We start from the raw sequence: 23,976 nt of genomic DNA on the forward strand, positions 1-23,976 counted from the left end.
CTCTCACATTCACTTTTTTGCGCTCTCTCTTTCATTTGCTTTTCCCCTTTGTGTTCCTCCTCAGCGATCTGGCTCACAGCTGAATCTGATTCAGGCATGGAAGGGATCAGATGATTTCAGCTTGAAAAACTGCATTCATTTTGCATATTGCTTTGAACCTCGCTAGTATCCCGTTGTCTGTTTTACAGTGATACCCATATAACAGAAAGACTAGGATGGTTGTTTCTGGTCCAACAGTTAATTAAGAAAAAATCCCAGTACAGTGATTGGGTGTCACCAAGAAAATAATATTTTTTTCTTTTGTATTGTCTGGCTCATAAAAACGGTATTTAAAAAAATAAAAAATAAAAAAAATAAAAAATAAAAATATCTATATATGTATATATATATATATATATATATATTCTGCACTTATGAGACCCTCGTTTTGCTTTCTGTGAACAGCTGCAAGATCCACATCATTCAAGATAATTGTTTCTTTGTGAATTAAGACAACTGTAAATCGTACATACATGCCAACGATAGCTCTATTATGATAACATGTGTTGTACATGATGAGGGTAGTTCATATCATGTTTTGCGGAGTGTTGGACAGGGCCGACATGAATACAGGGTGTAACCCTTTGTGGGTCCCAAGAGGTTCCAGGGTGATCCAGAATGGGCGATGGGCGTTTCTCCCCGTTCACACTTGATCTCTGCCCAGCCATGCTGAACCCCTCAGCCTTCGTCTCTTCTCAGAGCCATCATCTCCACTTCTCTCCATGCAGCAGAGTAATGGAGTGGGGAACATTAGGGTCACAGTGGCTAATACAGGGCTAATGGGGATCAAACAGACGCCCAGCCCACCTCTATCTTAAGCATGGAAGTAAATGGAAGACTCTTAACGGACAATATGCAGGGAGTGTCCAAGCACCAGTGGTTTTACTGCTGTCTGAGCTTCTCATGAAATATCATAATTTTGCAGTGTTGCTGTCTGTGTCATACAAAAAATGTAGTTATTTTAAAATAGAATTTAGTATTTTGACATTCATAGATAGATTGCTGTCCCTAATTTAAAACTCACTATAGTATAATAGTATAATAATATAATATAATAGTATATATAGTATAATAGTATCAGCAGCCATGGTTTAGCTGGTATAACTGTTTATATCGTTTTAACTTATCAGTAGTTAAAATGAGTAATGTAAATGTTTGAACCTCATCGCCTGTACATATTCTTCTTTATTTTCTGAATCCCCTTTCCTGTATATCTTCCTCGTCAGTAACTACAGGAGGAAGGCCATTATTCCAGATAGAGGTGTTAGCCGTTCTGGGCCGACCTATATTGATCGCCTGTAAGAGGACTCTGAGCGGGGGAGAAGGACTATTTGCTTTAAAGTTCAATGGCTCTCCACTGCTGTTAGTGTTGCAGCCACAGGAGCAATCGATATTTGGACAGGGACCCGTGTCACGAGACACGCTCCCCATTTAGAAACATCATAATACTGTGCTGATGCTGTTACCCCACGGCCAGAGCTTCTGTTTAGATTATTTTTTTCTTCTTTACCCCCTCCCTTGTGTCTTGGTTGTCATGTTCCCTCATTGCACCTTACAAGCTGCTTTCTTATTTTATACTGTAGGCTGGGTTTTAGCATGGCAGGCTGGAATCAGTGTGAATTGTAATTATAGATGATACACATGGCTGGAAGGGAGAGATAGAGAGAATACACAGAGCAGAATAAAAGGCAAACAGTCATTTGCAGCAAAGGTAGGTGTCACAAGGTAACTGATTATGTAAAGAACACAGTGGAGGTGTTCAGTGGTGTGTGTGTGTGTGTGTGTGTGTGTGTGTGTGTGTTTGTGTGTGCTTCCGCACTCCTCTTTTTTTTGCCAATGAAATAAGAAATATATAATAAAATGGGCTCACTGCATTTCCTGGCTGTGGTTCAAGTGCTAAGGGGAAAGAAAGATAAAGGGCACTATTGTTTCTAGTTCAAGGTGTGTAATGCACAGAGGCGTACATACATAATGGGGTATTGTCAGGGGGTTAGTGTGAGGATATTAATGCGCTGGTTTGTCCATGCTATTTGGTGCAGTGTCGCTCCCTGAAGGGAACAGTGAGACTATGCTGCTCTAACTACTCTACCCCCTCCACACCCTCTTACCCCAAGGCCCCGACTAGAGGTCACTCTGTTAAGCACAAGAGGCCTATTTTAGCCACGATGTTCCAAATACATTCCTCTCCTCTCTTCTCCTCTCCTTCGTTGGTAAACATAAATGCCCCGCCTTGCCTCATTGTGTTCCGAGCGTTCACCCTCTTTTTAAACCCTCTCAGTATCTCTGCTCATCCCTCAGTGTAATCCTTCTCTACCCATATGCATATGCATAGCTGCTCTATGGCTGTGCACACATTTGCATCAGTGCCCCCTTTTGCCGCCATCCACCCCCCACCCCCCACCTCCTTCTACCAACACTCCTACTTCTGCCAACACTCCTCCCCATAGCTTCCCAATGAACCTGTTTATGTTTGAACATTCCCACTGGCATTTGAACTCATCACATCGATTTCTTTTATGGCGAGAGGTTGTGAGGCAGTTCGTTAAAGGGGTTGAAATCGACCATCTAAATATTTGACTAAGAGGTCACTGAGATCGCGGCAGGCCCCAGCGAGAAATAAAGACGAAGGTGCAAGAGAAAGGGGAAGAGGCTGGGCGTCTTCGACAGGAAGAGGCTGACAGGAAGATCCAGCCAGAGGAGGAGTGCCGCAGCAGGATGCAGAGAGTAGAACGGAGCAGAGAGAGGCTGCAGTGCTGAACATAGGATGCATTTTACATAGGTTCCACAAGAGGGTGCTGCTGGACAATCCATCTCATATCTTTAAAAGGAAGAGAGAAATAACTTCCAAAACACCAAATACATTTATATGTATTCGCATTTAAACAACCTCCACTCGTACTCTTTCAAATAAAGTTATGTACTTAAGTTGCAGTCCTGAAAACTAAATTGATTTTCTTTGCACTTCTCTAAGTACTGCTATTGTGCATGTGTGACAGTAATTACATGCTAAGCCGTCAGTGACATCAAGCAAAATTGACTTCACTCTTCCCTTGCATTGTCAATCCATCGTTTTGCCTGAACACAAATGTGTTCCAGAGATAAATCTAAATAGAGAGGGGTCTTGACCGACACAAGGAAGAAATGTGAAATAATGAATCTAATTGAATGTCTATTAAAATGATAATTTCTGCCTGATTGGGAAAGTGAGTGGCAGTGTCCAGAGTATTACCTGCCACAGTGTTCCTCACTTCACCGAAGACACGACTCTCTCGCTTCTTTCTCTCTCTGGCACTGTGTCATCTCTCTCCTTCTGTCTTCATCTGCACAACATTTTTTAGACCTCTTGTCATGATTCACATAAAGTTCTATCCTAAATTGCGGCATTAGGATATACAGATGATAACATTTGCACTACAATCCCCTCCCATTATGCCCACCATGACAATAGCCCTAGGGCACACAGAGGGGCTCATGTACCATCTCCTCTGGATACTTTATGCTTAAATGAATAATGCATGCAGATATTCACTGTAAAACAAGTGTGTGTCCTCAGTTAATTGCTTAGCACAAATTATATATTTTACTATACCATCACTAGCATATGTTCCTTGTCAAGACAATGGCTCCTAGGTTTTGAAAATAAAAAAATAAAAGGGATTTGCATCAGAAACATAGAGCGATGCTTGTCTTCACAATAGCTAGGCACTACATAATCCACTTGTTATTGGGAGTTGTTTAAATAATGGTAATTACTGATCTCTTTACATTGCATTCTCCACCATTAACAAGCTGTGTATCTCCCCCTCTCTTCCTCACTGTCTCTTTTCTTGCACTACAGTTGTATGCTGCCGTGGTGTCTGTAGTCTGGTGTCTGTTGTCATGGTGTTCAGAGCCCATGCCAGATGTCATAGCTAACTTTGAGAGAGGGAGAGAATCGTGCTCGAGGCTATTTAGTTGTCAGTGATTTAAATGAAACACAGAGATGTTAAAATGTTAGACTTGCCCCACAAAGCTTCCCCTTTTTCTTGTGTTTTTATTTTTTGAGAGAGATATTAAATTTACCTTGAGGGTACACAGCCTTTTGCTCTGTTATGTACAAGAGACTCGCACAGACCGGCTTGAACAAGTAGTTATCAAAGAAGAAATTAAAGTGGCTAAGATAAAAATGTATTTATGTTCTTTTAATGTAATTCGAATAAAAAAATAAATAAAAAAACATATATTAGAGTCAGGAGTAAAAATGTATTTCAGCATGTGAACGTGCATTATGTGGTGCAGTCCCTCAGACTAAGCTCTGTGAATATGGCATATTCTGAATTGTCATCATTCTGAAAAGTTCTTCAACAACCAATATCTGCTTTTAACAAAGGGCTCATGTCTAACCACTCAGCATGCTATTCTGTTGTTTTGGCAAGATTTTTGCACAGATTTTCTTTTCCTCACTTTGACGCTGACTACAGTACAACTTACTTGGTTTTCATAATTATTTGTTACAGTAAATGCTCAATATTTAAAAGAAGATCTGGTTTAAATAGTTAATATACTGTATATAATATATATATAATTCAAGAGTTGAATAAAGGTTGATTATTAGATTACACCATACAGTTTAATGTGTTATGAATTAATTAACAGTAATTATAAATAAATGCATGCATATATACCGTATGTCTGTGTGTATATATTATATGCATTCATGTATTACATACATAAATAAGATATATACATACTATAAATTTAGTGGAACTGGGCACCTTGAATTTACTTTTGTAATGCTTAAAGTTGCTCCATATTGCTGTGACTGCACACAAAGCATATCATTAAAACTTTCCTTAAGATTTTTTGAAATTAATAACTGCATATGATACAACACTGAATCTTAATATACCATTTTGTATTCATCCAAAATTGAAATAATGAATATTTGAAAAAAAATATTTTCAGTATAGTTGTAGGTAAATCAAATTAATTAATTATGTTTATTATTCTATGAATATGTAGATTTTGTAGATACTGTACAAAGTGAAGCTGCTGTGAATGAATTAGACTGTAACATTTTATATTTAGGCAATAATTCATCAGCTAACTTTTATTGGTTTAATTTATGGGAAAGCAATTTTCACTACCAGCACTGTGGTAAACATCGTTAATCAAAATACATTATTATAATGAAGCTGTTTTAAAATGTTTATTAAAGGAAATAAAAAAGGGGTTACCCTTGCTTTGTGCATCTTTCCATTGTTGTGATAATTAATAGCTAAAGTGAACGCTTTCTTTGCCAATGCAGATGAGGAGAGAGTGCCGGAGCAGGGAGAACAGTTGGACTATAAATTTAACAATAGGCTTAACCTTAAGTGATGAACGGTATGCAATATTACAGGAGTAGTCCCAAGCAAATGCACCCCACTGCCTCGCACCATGCTGGAGACCACAGCCAATTAAATCCACCGATGTAAATGTTGATCTAGTTGGCTGATGCTCATTGGACAGTGGGTGGCCTCTGGATTTTTACATTTAGCAGTTGACAGCATTGTGAAGGAGGGCGTGTGCGCGTGTGTTGCTCCAGGTTGAAATTATGTTTTGGTGAACAGAGTGAGTCATCTTTGTATCCTTGGCATCATGGGTGGCTGCAACAGTGTTTGCACAGTAAATACAAGTGAAAACGGAAATAACATTAGACGTTAAATGGCACTAAATGTTCTGGTGTGGCTTTGTGTTTGCGACTGTTGCTTACAGTATCTATCTGGATCTGTTGGCCAGCAATTTAGTTGACCTCGTGAAACACTTAGTGACTTTGTACCAAGACTTACGTCACAAAGTGAAGTGTTAACCCCCACCCAGTGCAATTTGTGTCATTTGGTGATAGCCTTCCCTCTCTCTCTCTCTCTCTCCGGTGGCAGGGATGAGGAATCACCGACCACCACCACACCCTTGAGTGCCATTTGTTAATGAAGGCCAAAGTGTTAGATGATAAATATGGTTGAAGAGAAATGGCACATGTAAGTGATCTCATTTAGCAGCATTACATTTGAATTTATTGGGGTACTTAGAGGGGACAGAGGGGCCATGACTCTAAGGTAGAGGGGAAGGGTGCAGATGACTGACTTATAATAGACAATGGAGTAAAGCAACTAAGCAACCAAAGATATATACTGCAACCAGAGAAGGATGCAAGTTCAGTGTTTTTATGTGGTATTGTGTATATGCTTTGAGTGTATCTACTGTATTTCTGTGCAAGTGTGTTTAAGTATTAGAAGTACAGTGGTAGGAGTTTAGGAGATGAATAGTCTGCATTGATCCTGTTGTCTTTATCCTCATCACTTTCACAGAGGCTCCGTTGCTGTAGGATTGTAATGTTAGCCTTGTGTTTGTATATTGAATTATTACATTCCTGTAAATAGACAGTACAATATCAACAAAACACGGAACAGGGCATTAAAATATAGTACCGCCTTAAATTTTATTATAAACATTAATATGATACACCGTGCCTGTCTACTTTTCAAAGTCATGTTTGATGTCCTTAATTTGTTGAAAACATTTCATTAATCATTACCATCATAAAACACTGGGTGTAAAACCATTAAAACATGAGACTTACAAACAGAAAAAACAAAAACATGTTTATTCAGCAGGCATTCATCTGTGTAGGGACATGCTCGTGGAGCAGTATCCACTTGGTTCGGGACTGCTTTTTCTGTGCATAATCCTCGCATCAGAGAAAAAGAGCTTTGCAGGAGTGAGTTGCCTGCTTGCTTGGTTCACGGTTAATTTATGTTTGGTTTTGTTACAGTAACTACACCCATATTGTGCAGTCAACTATTCAGGAGAGTTCTACGGTATCTATAAACATTGGCAGAGTGAGACACACTGAATAAAAAAACCTGCAATAGCTTCAACTGGTTGACACAATTTGGATTGCAGAAGACGAACAATATATTCAATCCATTTCTTGGCCTCGATGCATTTAGTAAATACAGTGCCTGGTTGGTAAGAGGGATGTTGACAGAAAATCAAAAGCAATGTAGCAGCAGCGTCCTATAATGGAGACTTAGCTCTACTTTACACTCCTCTTACAAAGATCTACGATTTGAAAACAATCAATCCCTTCATGAGAGCTTGTTATTTTCTCCTATAATAAGAGTAACGGCTTTTCATCATTCTCGCACAGCAATGATTGTGTTTACACTGAAAATGTAAGCATTCAGGGCACGAGTGTGAATACAAAAAAAAAAGAATATAGCAGGGCTTCTCTGTTGAATTTTGTTCTGCTGTCGTCAGATATTATTGAGGATTGAGAATATCCTCATGGCGTATTGCCGGCTCGCCATGAAGGTGACACAGCACGGCACAGAGCAGTGGGGTGCCGGGTTTCTCCTCCCTGTCGCTAATTTGAGGCGAAGGATAGTATTTCTTTATAGACACGTAGACATTTTTACAAAAATATCCTGAATGACTGTACCATCATTCCTGGTCACTTTTGCTTCCTTTTATTCTTGAAAGCTGCTGTTATCAATACTCACTTCCTCCTCATATTCAGTTTGGTGTGATACTGTATCTGTTACCTGACATTACACAGGAACATCTGGAGTCTCTGTTGAACCAGGTGTTGATATAACAAATAAGCTTCCTTAGTAAATGGATAATGTTTTGACTCACTGCAGACCAGTGGTCCGGAGGAAATGTTTCTTGTTGAGGCTCAATAACACACTTAAGAGGACATTGTTTGTCTCTTTCTGCAAGATCCTGCCTATGGCACAGCCTCTATTAGGCCCTGTTGCGTTTCTACTCACAAATGACCATTAAACCTTCTTTTCTGCACCCTGACGCCTCGCCTGTTATTACTGTCATTGTCTCTCTTTCTGCTGTATACATGTGTGAGGCTGGGCCCTTTAATATGCGGAGAGCTTTTCCTAGGCTTTCCTACGGGCACACTGGTCTGTGTTTACTACTCAGTCAGAATGCCTCCTTTCCACAAGTTTGACATGCCTTTTTGTTGCCATGGTAAGCCCTCCCTTAAAATATATATTTCTGCTTTTGGCCTGGATGTTTTTTTATCTCAGTGGTTTAGAGCCTGTTGCCCCCAGGGCCAGATTTAAATGTGTGTGGGTCTTCAAGGATTTCTCTGCAGAAAAGCCGTTTGGATTGCAGCCTCACCGCCATACAAGTGCGACCGAATTGTGTCATTTCAGGTTTTTGAGCCATCATTGGAACCAAAGGAAAGTCCAAAAGAGAAGCAAAAAACACAAGACAAAAGCTGATGAAAATGGACCAGATTGGATTATGTCAGACTTGGCATGTGCCTCGTTATGAGGGAAGTCTTCGTTCTGTCTTATCACACTCTGCCTTACAGCTAAATGAATTAAAAAAAAAAAAAAAAAAAGAAACAGGCAAAGCACAGCTCGGCTCCTTGGAAAACAACAGCCAGATCGTAACTGTAAATACTGGCTTAAAGTGGTGTGGGCACCATGCGATTTTTAGTCACAAAACAGGAAGCGAAGGGAAAAAAACACTGTGCGATTGCATTAACTTCAGGGACATGGACCACTTTTTTAGCAGTTATCGATGGGGCAATCTATTCAACACTTGAGATGGTAACAGTTTTCTTATTGGCACATGTCACAGACTTGGATTTCTACCTGAGTATCTACCCATGGGTCCTTATGTTTACAGAGCCACTACAGTATTTTCAGTTGAGTTCAACACTCAGGGTCAGCTTAGACAGAAACTGTTTAAATCCTTGTCACACCAGATAGGAAATTAAACAATAGTCATGCTAAAGAAGTAGATCACAGGGTGGTTTTGTTTGGGTATGAGAACATATTATACAATAAGTAAATATGTACAATAATTATATAATATATAAATATGTATTTTCATTTTATAATCACGCATTTTGTTTAGTTTCTTTCTCTCATTTCTGCATCACTTTTAATTCGTGCAACTCAACCTCCATGTCTCAGAGAGCCAGGAGGCTGCCTATTTGCAATGTTCAACAGGTAATCAAGACTGATTAAGCACTCAAAGTAGCCTCATTTTATTAGATATCAGAAGCACGCTATAACCACCTTCACTGCAAACACACATGGTCTCTCAGAAAAAAAAAGCAGTTAACATGTCAGAAGAGAAAGTATTTAAATCTTCAGTAGAGAGAGGCTTACGATTGTACATTTTAAATTCCAAACTCAAACGTAAGGCCATGAAATCTTCATTGGGCAACGTGAAAACTAAAGTTGTTATTTGGGTAAAAGGCAGAGGTGTTATTTCTATCTTTAAATGATTTGGTCCTTTAAGTCAAACCATATAATGTAATATTCTTTAATCCAAGACAAAACAGAATTGATTGTGTGCAGTATACCGTATCTGTGTTAGTGAACATGCACCGTTCACTCTGCCATGTCTGAACTCCTTCTGAATCACTGTGAATCCCTTTAAGTGTGATGTGACATGTCCTGAAGTCCCTGTTTAGCACTTCTCGCTCTGTGTGTTCAGGGTGTGAACTGATACCTAGTGGTGGCAAGAGGGAGATAGCTGAGGTCTACATAAACGAAGAGGCTACGGGGATTAGCCCTGAGAAAGCAGGAGGCACACTGGGGAGAAAGAAATGGGAAGAAAGAAAGAAAGAAAGAAAAAGAGGAGAGAGAAAGAGAGGAGAGAGAAAGAGAGGGATGGGGCTTTAATGGTAGGTTGTCAATTTTATCCAATTTAGCTCAGGAGGAAGCTATTTTCTTGGAATTAGATGGCTGGATCAATGCAGCTTTCCAGCTATTTATTATTGCGTGGTGACATCAACTGTTGCTGCGTTCATCACCAGGCAGAAAGAAAAAAAGAAAAATAATAATAATAATAATTTTATAGGGTGCAACCCTATTACCACTTGTCAGTTTATTATGCATTTAAAGTGGGGGGCAAGAGTTCAGCAGTGAAACACTTTGATTGAGCCCTTTGAACTCTGGAACCAGGAAAGAAATCAGTTCTCTTAATCCCGGCTCCAATGTGATCATCATAGCTGGAGGATACAGACCCCTGTGTCCATCATCTCCAGGTCAGCCAACTGCTGCACCAGTACTAATGCAATCACCCCTGTGATCTGAACTTCAGAACCACAAGCCAACATAAATAGATAAACATGTCTAAGATATGGCTCTGAAGAAAGAGAAGGTGTGAATGACTCATTCGCGAAAGGTTCATCCGATGTGGACCTATAGAACTCTTCCAGCTGGTCTCGATAGCCTAAGGTGATATGAGTTATGTGATACAGGATCTTTTAATCATACAAGTAATGCTTCTCTCATTAGCACAGGTCATGCTCTCGGCTTCAAGTAGTTCACACTTTTCATCATCTTACCCAAAGAGACTAGCATGAAAAGGCCGGGCTGAAAAGTCAAATGCTCTACTCTGTGCAAAAGAAAAATTATGAATAGTGTAGCATAGTATGTGGTGTAAGCATATCTAAAGGTGTGTGGGTGTATGGTGTGGATCTCAAGGGTTTAAAAGCATATTCCGCTGAGTACATCCATGTCAACCTCTGGAACATTGCAGGTTATGCAGGGATCCATTTCAGAATTCCCCAGACTCATACACAGTGTAGATCAAGGGCCAAACACGCCTCTGTTTCTATCCTAGAGAAATCTATCGCCACACTTTATCAACTTTGATTGGTTAACACTTGGACTCACACAATGGAACCCTTCATAATTTAGAAGCTGCTCTGAATGCAGTTGGCCGGGCTACATCTAAATGTTTAAAAGTCAAGTGAAGGAAGGAGGCGGTTAGACCTGAAGTTATGTCCTCCAAGGGAACTTTACAAAGATCCTCTCACAGATTTATAGCCACTTACCTTGGAGCCTGAGTCGATATTCATAAACGTGGCTTCAAACAAAGCCCCCATTCACTACCCCTGCTTGTAAATAAATACAGATATGCCTATTTTACAGACAGCAGCAATCTAAAATATTACCACCAGCATAATTTTACCACACACATTAATATTTTACAGCACATTGTATTTTACCACATTGAATCTTAAACTTTCATGGCAGGCCCCAAGGATTTTATTCTTCAGGAGTCTGTATCATTATTAGCCAAGATGTATAACAGGTACAGCAGAATGCTGCCTTGCTTTTGTTCTCATTTCATAGACAATATTTTCACGGATCAATAGAGTCAACAAAGTTATTGCGTTCTGTATTATCAGCTTTTATGCTGAGACCTTCTTAAGACTCAAAATTACTTGAGTGTTTTTTGTGCTATGTTGGCTGTATTCTGCCCTTGGGAGGTAAAAAAAAGAAAAAATATTGAAACGTACGTCGCCACGCGTCGGTAACTGGTCCGATGTTGTACTGTGACATGACAATCCTTTGCCATTTATAGAGGTCATTACATTTACCACCCGTAGACATATTTATAAATTACTTATATCATAGTAAGACCCTATTTAATCAAGGTTAAAATGTTTAGTTTTTTATCTCAACAGGTAAAACCCAACCTGTACAGTGTCTGCCTCATTATGATGGGAATACATGCTTAACATCTGCATGTGTGAGTTTGCATCTGTGCTTGTTTATATGGCTGTGAAGTGATTTAAGTGGTTTTAGTGTCAAAACAAGTCTAATGAGCTGGCACAATAATTATCAGCCATTTTGCTCTCACTTAGCTAATTATAGCTTTATATTAGAGTTAATACCTCTGCCTATGTACACTGTTTTACAGTTACCAAAATGTTTGGCCAGAAATAGTGCTGTCAGTAATTTAGATTTTGAAATTGTACGTGTCAGTGTTTTAATGTCTCCCTATTAACCATACTTATGAGGTTTGACAATCCTCCCCAGATGGAGGCCGTTGATCAACTCCTGTTTAGTGTATTTTTTAAATGCAAACAACTATACAATAACAGCAAAGCAGTTACCTTGGTTCTAACCTGATTTGCTTTAGTTTTGCTGGATAGTTTTTTTTGGGAGGCATAAATAGAAATGTTTCATTTGATTTTTTTTCTAATAACCTAATAGAACAATTGAGTCTAATGGCATAACTGTAATTCACTGTATGCTGTACAAAGGCTATCATATGACGTCAAGTTATACTAAAGAGCTCCTCTTGTTTTACATTCTCCCTGCACTTTTATTTTAGTTGTCTATCATGTTTCTGGCTCTACTCCTCCTTTCACTCGCTGCTCCATGTATTTGAAGCACTTTGTGAAATTCCTGTCTTATCCAGGTGCGTATGAGTTGATCCCCAGACCCTTTGCTCTTGTCAGGAATCTCCCAGGCTATCGGGCTCTCCCGGGGCCCTGTTTCACACACCAAATTGATGTCTCCGACTGGAAATGACACTTTCAGCAGGATTTGCCATTCTAAACCACCTCAAACCCATGTGATCTCACCCATTCACTCTCAGAGGGATTGCCTTGAAATGCACCATAGCTTCAAAAGCCAATGAGCATAGCATGCTTGAATGAAAAGCTGATACATATCCTATCAGGGAAAAAAAAGAAAGAAAGATATTCTAAAATGCTGGCAGGGTAGGACAGTATTTTTTTGCTCTGAACAAAGACCAACAGTGAATAAGTAGGTATTGCCTGGGGGAATGCAACGGAGGGTAAAACAGAGTGAAACTAAGAGAAATCAATAACCACATGAATTTTCATGTGTAGGTGCTTGTCCACCATTTGCTTTATCTTGTTAATATCTGTCTCGGTCTGTCCTTCCATGAATACGGACACAGATGGTATGATTACTACATGCCATTCAGATCCTGACATCTTTTTCTGACACTCTATTTTAAGGAGGACCACAGTGACCATGTTGCTTTCCTTAAGGACTAGTTATGATATAATTTGACGTGATGTAGTAGAAGGAAAGGGAAAAAAGGTGTGACCAAGAATCCCTCCCTTGACTTATTTTCATCCCAAAGTCTTTTGGGGGCTGCACGTTTCTCCTAGGGGGCTCTACAGACTGGCATAATGGATAAGGGCAAGGGTGTGAAAGGAGCACCTTAAGGCTCCTCATTCAACTCTCCCAATCTCTGCTGCACACACTCTTGAGCTGTGAAGGCCTTCTTTATTTGCCCTGCTAGCATGGGAGCCCTGTAATAGGCTCTAATTGATAGGGAGGTGTTGGGGTCTTTCTGTATGGGCTGAAGGGATGAGAGTAAGAGAGAAAAAGAGGGGGAGAGAGAGAGGATTACATGCGGGCATGTGGGGTGGGGCGGAGGAGGAGGAGAGGCTGTGGAGCGGTCTAGGCCCCATCCGTAATGAGTCATTAATTTCCTCGCGGTTTTGTGGCGGTTGGCTCATTACTGGTCTGCAGAGGAGCAGGAACAAAGCTCTGGGTAGGTAGGAGGTGAGCTTAAATAGTTGGGGCTCAACACTCCCCAACAAAAGGAGGAAGAGAACGTTGAATGGCACTTGGAACAGATGCAGTAAAAAGTGGCAGATGCAAATTGCGGGAGAGCAAGTCTTCCTTCAAGCACTTTTCTCTTTTTATTTTGTCAGACTTCAGCCTGAGAGTCTAATTAGTTAGTGAGGTGTTTCACTTCTGATAGGGCTGTGTCTCGTTATTGTCACAAAGAGAATTCGTAGAAATGGGAGGAAACGCATATGTTCCACAGTCCCCAGTGGAAGCCGCTCACTGCAATAGTGTAATTGATTTAATTATTTATTTTACCCTATAGAAATTGAAAGGTGTGCAATATTTGCATGCTTTGAAATGATGTTGCATATTGTTTAAAATGTGATAAAACAGTATGAGAATGATGCCTACAGGTAATTAATTATGTTTTTAATTATGTGTTTATGCTCTTCTCCCAACAGGCAAAATGATTACGGACAACTTGGCAGTGGCTCTGATGAAAATGTGGTCGTCCCTCGCTTTGTCGAGTTTGTGGACCGTGTGTCGAAGGTCACTTGTGGGGCAAACCACAATCTTGCACTGACAGGTACAATAATGCACTGTGCAGCCCTGCTATGATATACGCCATTCAATCAACATATTAACATTACAATGGATAATGATTGAGGATATCTAGTTGTCCACATGGACATATGCCCCATTTCAATTTTTTCTCTTTCTTTAATATCTTTAACATACAAGACGTGGATCCTGTTGTTGACCCTTCACCTATTACACTCGATTTCTTATTCCGTAAAAGGCACCGGCACAAATCAGCAGGACATTGTCTTCAAGGAATAGACGTCACTTCTCATGAGCTGTCACTGTGTGCATCAAAGTTCACCTACTTTACTCAATTTTATGCAAATATCAGAGCCCTCAAGCCCTCGATCGGCACATCTCCTGAGAGAGAGACAAGGAGGGAGAGAGACAGAGTTAGCGGGAATATGGCCCTGGCTCCTGATCCATAACAGTCATTGCCTGTTACATACATTTCAGAATTCATTCAGGCTATGAAGATAATCGAGGTAGTCGACAGTTTCCCCTGCAGCTCAATGGATTTATGATAGCACTGTCAAGAAAATGAGGCGAAATGACACAGTAGCTGACTTTAGCTGCAAATAATGTGATAGGCCGTACAGTGGTGCAGCAGCAGCTGCTGTCATTGCAGGTAATAGGCTATAAAGAAGCCTGATAGCAATACCTGTCATTTCTTAATGGCTGACTTCACTGAAGAGCTTTTGTGGCCTTTAACATGAAGATAATGGAAGATACAACAAATTTTACAGCTTTTGCGTTGCATCCATAATTTATCACCAGAGGCCCCATGCAGCAGCAGCAGCAGCAGCACAACAAGGACAACATGCTCCTAGAGGCGTGCTGAAGAAGAATGCAAGATGAGCTTCAGGGGGTTAGAGGCCCCTGCTATACTTTGCAATTAACGGAGTCCAAAACATCTTCTATCAGTTGGTATCATATACCTGTCATTTTACATGACAATACCTTTACGTACTTCATTTGTTTTGGAAATAAGAACTCTAAGCTAAGATACTTTAAGCTATCTTAAATGTTACCTTGAAACAGTACTGCATTTATTAGTTAGCAGAAATAATCTCTTGATCACCTGATTACTTTTTTGCTCATATTGGAAACTTTATTGATTACCTCCTTGATGACATGCAGGTGACGGCAGGTTGTTTCAGTGGGGCTGTGGACGGGCATGTGGAAACATAAAGAGGAACATCCTTCTCCCAGAGGAAGTGACGCCACCAAGCTCGCCATTGAGAGACATTGCTGGAGGATGTTGGCATAGCCTGCTGCTAACTGGTTAGTCTCTGCTTGTATTTTAAACGTATTAGTTTAGCGCAGTGTAATACAGGCATTTTCAACATTTACTAAATCCATCAGTGCCTTAGCGCATGCAGACACAGAGTACTGTCCACGATCTCAACGTAAAGTATGTGTAAATCCTTGGTGTGTGTCTTGGCCCTCGCACGGACGTGTGAGTGTGTGCTTGTAGCTGTGGTGTCCATCTATTCGCACCATTCATTAAGAGCTCTCCCAGGGCTAGTGCGGCTACATAAACACAGAGGTTGAGGCCACGGCTGCTCTTTCACCTCACTGCAGAGAACTTCAAAGTCACTTGTCCTCACACAGCAGATGAATGCTCCCTGTCTGCCTGGCTGATGTATTGGCCCCAGTGGCTGTCTTCTGACTGTAGTATAGCTGTGACTGAGGCCCCATCTTGGAGCCAGTGCTTGGCAATTTGTTAATTTTAGCTGTATCTTCAAGACCTGGCTTTACTTTTGAAGGGAGGACATTAATCCTTTTAATACAACACTTTGTAGAGTCGTTTTCCTGTGTTGCCAATGCCGTCTATTATTAACCCCATTAAAAGTGTAATACAATTTAAGTAGAGTGCTAAAAGTGGATCATTTGTTGCTCCGTTCTGTTTGAATTAATTCTCAATTTATGATCTAAATGATTAAACTATGGGAGTCACAGCACTAAATGGAAAGTCTTAAACAGCCCGGTATACATTTACACATATTAATACAAACATTTATGAGCACACATTCACACACATGTCCAAGTGTGCAGACACACGCACACAAGCAGCTGTGTGTTACATTGGCTCTTCTAAATCCTGCAATGTCCCCAGTTTGATCCCTAGCTCCATTCTGTCATGAGGGAACAGAAATATCCATCTCCAATCAGGCCGTAATGAATAGCCTGATGAGTGCTGGGCAGAACTGAATTACCAGATAGATTTGAAAAGCGTGAGAGTGCTTGCACTGTATGTGTGGGCGGGGGGGTAGTAAGAGGGTCAGTAGAACAGGACACATGTAGAAATTAAATCTCTGCAAGTTCAAAAAAAGAAATTGGCTAATTCTGTCATATGAGCCTCATGGAATTGCCTTATCTATTGGTAAGAGTTTTCATTTATTGGGGTCAAACTGAGGAGGGATGCACAAGAGAGAGAAAAGAGAGGTTAGGGAGAGCAAGTCGGAGTGATTGAGGGTGAGATTTTAAAATTGTAAAGAAAAGGAAAGAAAGAACAGAAGAAAGTGTAGGAAAATGATGGGAAAGATAGAGCAAAAGGAGAGCAAGAGAGTCAGTGGTATGAGAGACAGCTTGCCTGGGCCAGAGCATATTGAGGGCAGCAGGTGGAAGAGTGGCACAGTTAATTAAAACGCCTGTCTTAATGTCTCAGCCCGTCACTCCGGGGGAGAGAAAGAGACAGAGAGAGAGAGAGAGCAAGAGAAAGAGAGAGTTGCCTGGCTTGTGCTGGGCTGCACCCACCCAGCCATCTAGACAGTAAACCAACCATCCAGCCAACCCACCAGGCCACATGTCAGACAAGCCCTGACACTATGCCCTTCACCCTCATCATCCAACAAACACACACACACACACACACACACGCGTCCAAACCACACCTACTATTTCCTTTTTACACGGAATAGCCACCCTCCTAATCTCATGCAGGCCTCTTAAAAAAGCCCCCTCTCTTTAAAAAAGAACAAAAACACACTTCTGATGTTACCGTTTTGCTCAGCAGCATCTGTAGCATGCCTCTGGACTTCCAGCCTTGCAGCGTAATCTGTCTGCTTTTAATAATTCATAGAAAGCACAGGCTGTGCACTATGTTCTGAATGCTGAGGGTAATGGGGATGTTGTGATATTTCTATCATGGCCTGTCTGGAACAGCAAGCGAATCAAACCATTAAAGATCTGATAAGCAGTCTGTTCAGTGTCATGCCGGCATTGGCTGTCATCACTGCCTTAGGTGGAATTTAACAAATCTATTGTGCTCTGTACGCTGCAATCTAGCAAATAATGATACATGGCAGAGTTTTACTCTGCTATGTTGGCACAAAGTTTCATGTCACACCAAATCATTGATGTGGGGTATTGCACAAAGACACAGGCACATGTGAGTTCAATATATTACGTGAATCGCAGTGTGTTTTATTAGACTTTTAAGGGTAAACGAAGAGCGTGAGCATCCACCCATGTGCTAGGTTGCGGTCTGGATTTGTACGTTGTGTTGTTTGACTAATGTTCTTATCAGACTTTGCTGTATCACAGCGGATTGCTTTGTCAATAACTAGCCTGGTGCCTGAGTGAGCAAGAATCTGAGATTGTCAGGCTGAGTGACAGGCTGGAGATGGCAGATAATTCAAAGAAATTGGAAGTGTGAAATCTTTAAGGGCCACTTCTTAACACAGCAAATGCCAGGGTATCTTTCCATCAGCAGCTGCTCTCACAAGCCACCGCATTGTTAATGGTGGCCTGTCTGTCCATCAAGACTGCTTCAGGAGGGATTTAGACCTGGTTGGCGCCTTATCTCTCTGACTGCCTCCCACTAACTTGACCACTGCACAGGCCTTGAGTGCTCTGTCGTGTGTGTGTGTGTGTGTGTGTGTGTGTGTGTGTGTTCCAGGTGGCCAATGGTGGTCATAAATTCACCTCTAGAGCAATATTTTTCCTTTTCATTCGCTTATTTATAGATATTGATTTGTTTGTGATTATCTGTCTGACAGTGTATTGGTGTATCTATCCATTGTAACACAAGCAGGAGCCAAATGTAATGGGGCTTGTAGCACTTGTTAATTTAGCTGTCAACACTACTGATTGACCTAAGATTGTAGCAGTAAGAGCTCTTTGTCCCCGTGAGTGTGTTTCTAATATCTGCTGCTGTCTTTCTGAATGGATGCAGGGAAGCCAGTGTCTTGCTTTCAGGTTTCTGTAAGAAACTCAAAATGTCAGTCAATTATAGGGAATAACTGTTTCCACATGATCCACATCTTTACACAAGGACAAGCATGGTTCAGTTGTAAGTCTCATTAAATATTCATCAAATATAGATATTTTAGTTCATTTAAAATTTAAATTTTAGCATTAAAATGTTTTAAAATCGTATCAATGTATCCAGCACAAAATGTGCTGCGGTCCACTCAAGTCCACTTGAACATGCAAAGTTTGAATAGGAAGCATTGGAATGAATGTCTTCTATGAATATACATTTCATTAATACGTTGAGATCTAGGGCATTTGAATACCCAAAATTAACCTAAAAGTTAATTATTAGTTTGATAATGAGGTTTATGATTAAGAAGTTAATAAAAGAAACAAAAAGTCATTTTTTTGTGCCAGAAAATAAAACCGATAATTCACATCGGAGTAATAAAAGAACTGGTGTGCGTGGTTGTGTGTACGTGCACTCGCTGATTCGTCTCACCAGAACTGCCACCGCTCCAATGAAAGTTAAGTATAACGGTTTTGAATAGTGACGTCCTGACCTAGCTCGCTGTCCCTCCTCTCCCTCGCCTCACTAACGTCTTACACTTGCACACACAGTCGCTCAATGAAAACAGTTACAAGTATATGAGACAGGCAGAAGTGGACAGAGGGGAAGAAGAGGAGTCAAAAAATATATACTACACATTTGCTAATCAAAAATATAAAAACGTAGTTCTGTTTGTATGTGCAGAGAAATAATGAGAGAAAATAGATAGACGGGGGGGCTGAGTGAGACGGAAATAAATATACAAAGAAGAACAGAAAGAAATATGTCCCCTATTTCCTTTCGTAAAGGTCTCAATTCCCTGCCAGAGCTCCCTGTCACAGGGAGATAGTTCCCAGGCCGACACGTCTCAAGCTGTTCAAACATCCATTAGGATGTTTTGTTTCATACACTACAAGACAAGACAGAAACGGGCAGATGATGAGAGCGGAATTGAGGAGGAAAGAAAAGAGACGGAAAGACAGAGAAGAGAGTATGAAGAGGGGAATGAGTTGATGGGAGCAGCAGAGAGAGGAGAAGAGGGAATTTATCAAGAAAGTCGTGTGATATTTAATGATCCTTGTATGTGGAGAGGGAAGACCACACCAGCTCGTTCTCCTCCGCCAAATACCGATCCCCTAACTTAATTTCCTGCTCAATTGCTGTTCTATAGTGCATAGTACAGTGATACAGGCTGGCAATATAGAAAACAGATTGCCTGTGCGGCGGAGTGGATAAGGCTGAGGCTTGTGTTTTAGTGGAGACCTGCAGTCTCCAGGGGGGTCTTGTCGTTGGGCTTCACAAAACCAACAAAGCCCATCTTTCCCTGCGACTGGCAGCAGCTGGCAGGTAGATCTTCAAGCACTGGAGGTGGGGAAGTGGATCTGTGGGTGTGGTGTGTGTGTGTGTGAGAGTTTGTGTTTCTCTGCAGACTGTGTATGCGGTGCAGAGAGTCTTGCTATTCTTTGTAGTGGAGAGATCCACAGTCTTCCATCTTGCGTTTGCTCATGCGCTATGACTCCAATCCACTCAAAAATGTAGGCCTGCATGGACAGCAACCATCAATCAGTGTACAGAACAGTGTGCAACTACAGCTACAGTGTTTTTTCGAGAGAGAGACACGCACACACACACACGCACACACAGATACAGTACACACACACACCTGTAAAACAGACATATAGTACACATGCCTGTTACAGTGTGAGATGCTTCGACAAGCCTTATCAGAATTATTTTGCTCATTTTTTTCTTTCCATATAGACCAACTCTGTTTTTAATACGTGTTCTCCATGAAATCCAATACACAGATTTGCATATCCAGTGTCCGTATACACCGCTAGTCAAATTATTTTATTAACTGCCAGTGGAATGAAATACCGATTTTGTTCAAATGTTCTTCAGATCGAGTGCTCTGTAACATTTGTATAGAACATTATGTATTGAATGCACCCTGTTGGTAATTGATATCACACAGTAGTGATTTAACATAAAGCCAGTTCACAAAAATGTGTACGCTTGCTGTTATAAAGTAATGTTTTTTTTTATTGTTGCATAATTTATTCTAGCATAGCAGAAGAAGGAATTTATGTTTGTTGCAGTGTTTACAACAAATGGAGGACAGATGTGCATTTACAGTATGAATGAACAGACAAAAGAAATCAGAAAAATGTATTATCTACAGACAGAACATTTTTCTCAACAATTGCTACTTTTGTTTTTCAGAATAAAACATGACAGCAATGATTGCTTATATCCCCTACAATTTAAATAGCCTGGACTATCATTTACGACAGATATTTTTCATGTTGTTTTCCTTCTTTAAACCCAAATTAGGCTAATATGGGGAATCACCCGTGTGTATTGAACCAAAAAGTACGACATTAATCAATTGATTTTGAATAATTGGCCTGAGAGATTGACATTCTGATATTTCTTTTCAGCTTGAACCGACATAAAGTGTTAATTTGCCTTGTTGCTGCCTGACACAAAGTAGGCCACCATAGTGAAGTCTCACATGTCTACTTGGAGACCTGATGTTACTTGTATCCCAGTTCTTTCAAATTTGTAATTGCATGCAGGAAGTGTCACTAACCTTGTTGCCAATGGGGTTTTTTTCGCTAATGTTAGCAGTGTGAACCTCCTCTGACCTCTCGAGTGGCAGGGTTTTGTTGCGTAACAACCTTGTGTAATGAACTTCCTCCCTGGAGATGTCATTAAGAACGGGAATGTTTGTCTTCCGCTTGCACCAAAATTAATATTCAGCTATTATCGCTGCACAACATTCAGATCTGATATGAGTTTTGGGTTTCAGCTTGAACAGAACAGAAACAGAAAGCCATTCCAGATGGGTTTTATTTTATTATTTATATAGCCAATGGTTTTCTTAATTTATCACATCTAACTGTGTTTTGCAGCGTGATGACCGTTAAGGTCATTTCTCTGTCTTCCTAGACTAGTTTTATCTGGCATACATCATTCATACTCTCCCCCACTAGTCTCTCTCTGACCCAGATTTACATATTTGTTTTAACTAATGTCCTGTTGTAGGCCACTAAATATATCTGTAATAACACAGCTAGAGTTTCTGCAAGGCGACCACGCCAAGAACCACAGCGACGAGGATGGAATAGAGTTGTCAGAAGGCTTTCCATCACACACAGGGATCACATTTTAGCAAAGGTTTTCCTTGATAAATTGACCCAGTTGGTCAGCTTATCAGCTGGATCAACACTGTATGCCTTTCATGGCTCGTACTCTTCCCATGTAGGAGGCCCTGTGGTGGGGGAGTTCACCGTGCATGTGTGTGTGTGTGTGTGATATGTGTGAACGAGACAGAGAGACAAAGAAAAAGAGGGAACGAGAGCGAAATTCATCACAATGATTATTTGAATTCCCTTGTTTATTGAAAATGACTGAATCCAAGGTCGATCCTTTACATTCCAAATATATTCACAAGAACAGGGAGGAAGGAAAAGGAGCGCTCTCTCTCCTTGTTGGGGGACGGCATACACTGTCTGATGCCTTGATTACCCTTCTGAGTATCCTCATCCTAATCGTAAAAATAACTACAGGAAGTCATGATTTCTGCTCCAAATGATGGGAATGTTTACATTGGTCATTGCCAGAGCAATACATTTCTGATCAAAGATAAACTGTCTGCATGAAAACAAATGGAAGGTGCATTAGTGCAACAGTGGGAAAGAGGAAATGGAGTGTTCTGGCATACTGATGTACCTTGTAAAACAATCCCCCCTCTTACTAAAGGAGTCACTGCCAAGATGGCTGCTTGAGCTCCAGGCCTGCAGGCCTTGACCCTGTGCATGCTGCCAGACACCATTTTTCTAAATCCAACCTCAAAATAAATCTTCAGTCCCTGGCATAATTTCTCATCCTCTCTTCCTGTCCTCCTTACAACATCTCTCTCTGTCTCCATGCTTCACTTGTCTTTTGTTTTCACAATGTGGGCCACAGGGAGGATGGTGTGGTGTGCCTCATCTTTCAAATTCCTGTGAGTTTAAGATGGTGAGACTTGTTTTTGAGTGTTTCATAGAGCTGAGTGTCTGGGGCTCCTCCATACAGGCTTATCATGTTGGAAACCATGGATTGCTTCTTTTTTAGGTGTTTCATGAGTTGTCCTCTGAGTCTGGACCTCTCAAACACAGTGGCAAGTTTAATTGTTCAGAGCTTACACTGAGTGTTTTTATGTACTCCTGACCTCATCCTGAACTACACTGTAAATGAAACAACACGCAATCACATTATTTTTTATTTAATGGAAAGATGATGACATTTTGTAATCATTTTGTAAGCTGCACTGTACAAAATGGAAAGTAATAAATTATTTGGGATTGGCACATATCTCAAAAATGTAAAGCCATTCTTTATTTAGATGAAGCAGTTTATGGTTTGGATATCTTAAAGCCAAATGTGGGATCAGCTGTATCCAACTTTAATTGCTTGTGTTGAATATATAGCTTTTGAGTTTCGAAATTCATTTCAGTTGACAAGTCCCCATAATAGCCGCTGATTTATTGTCTTAGAAAAGTGAAATAATAGGCTTTCTGTCTGAGGCCAATCACTGAGAGGTTTTATTGGATTTTTCCACTTCTCCAATAACTTTGCATTATTTTGGTTTCACAGCACAGTATATACTACTAAGTTGTTCTCCTGGTCTTAATTTACATCATTCACAAGGCAAAAAAAAAATATTTTCCATTCCTGTTAGTCACATTATACCGGCAGCTCTCTAGGCCAGGCCAGGTCATTGTTAACTACTGTAGCTTGGACTTCTGCGTGTTACACGCAGTTTTTCCTCTACATCCATGGAAGAACATATCTTTTGTCTTCTTGTCTATTTTTCCTCCTGTGTTGTGTAAGTGCTCACAAGGAGAGTTTTAAAATTAAGAGCTGAACTTCAACCACAGGTTATGGTTATTTACTATTTATTCCTTTCTCCACCGAGTTGAACCACCCACCACGTCTAAGGTCACCAGCTAGCCAAGGTGAAGGCTGTTCAGCAGGGTTGCAGCAAACTTGGCAAAGTCCTGGTAAGACTCCCTGCTGCTCCATGGGACATACCAGCTCCTTTGCCAAGTCAAATAGCACATTTAGTGAATTGAAAGTAAGATTTAAGTGGGGCAGTAGAATGCGGCCAAGTGTCTCATCTCCGAGCCGGTCCTTCTCTTTGTGTGCTAGAGTGTGAAAACTGTTCTTGTTCTCGGGGACTTAATTTTCCTTGGTAATTATTTGGAAACAGGTCAGTTGGGTGTGGAGGATAAAACTCCACCCTCCAGTTTCTTTTTTCATGACTTCACATTCATTGCTTCATCAATTTTATTTCTCCTTACTCAGTCTGTTTCTTTACCTCCCCTTCTTTCTCTCTTTCTTTTTTAACCAGCACTCTTTTCTCCTCCCAGTGTGTATGAGAACATTTTTCAAATAATTCAGTGGTCAAGTTCAGGCCCTTGAAGTGATTGGCTTTGATTCAAGACCCTGTTTTCTTCTCTTCCTCCTATTTTTTCTCTTTCTTCTCACCGTATCATGCTCCTTATTTCCCTGAAACTGACACTTTTCACTTTCTGTTTTTTAACTTTAGCATTGAAGCATGCAGTTTTATTTATTTTTTTACTATTTTTCTGTCATTCACCAACTGGTTGAAAATAAAAATACAATAGAAAACTCTTGCTTCAGGTTTATTTTTTTATTTTATGTTGCAGTGATGTATATTATACATCATGAAATTACATAATTTAAATA

The 23,976-nt window shown here is 40.4% G+C and overlaps 1 protein-coding gene across 2 annotated transcripts in view; it reads left to right on the plus strand.

The window, feature by feature from the left end:
- Positions 1 to 23,976, plus strand: part of LOC116384761 (RCC1 domain-containing protein RUG3, mitochondrial-like) — a 281,677-nt gene that overhangs the window by 90,299 nt on the left and 167,402 nt on the right. For both annotated transcript variants that reach the window (XM_031849703.1, XM_031849705.1), the window contains exons 6-7: positions 13,850 to 13,974; positions 15,111 to 15,254. In XM_031849703.1, the coding sequence (XP_031705563.1) occupies positions 13,850 to 13,974; positions 15,111 to 15,254 (269 nt within the window). The remainder of the gene's footprint in view (positions 1 to 13,849; positions 13,975 to 15,110; positions 15,255 to 23,976) is intronic.

This window comes from Anarrhichthys ocellatus, unplaced genomic scaffold (genome assembly GCF_004355925.1).
Source record: "Anarrhichthys ocellatus isolate YVR2014 unplaced genomic scaffold, GSC_Weel_1.0 scaffold9, whole genome shotgun sequence".
Taxonomy (NCBI): domain Eukaryota; kingdom Metazoa; phylum Chordata; class Actinopteri; order Perciformes; family Anarhichadidae; genus Anarrhichthys; species Anarrhichthys ocellatus.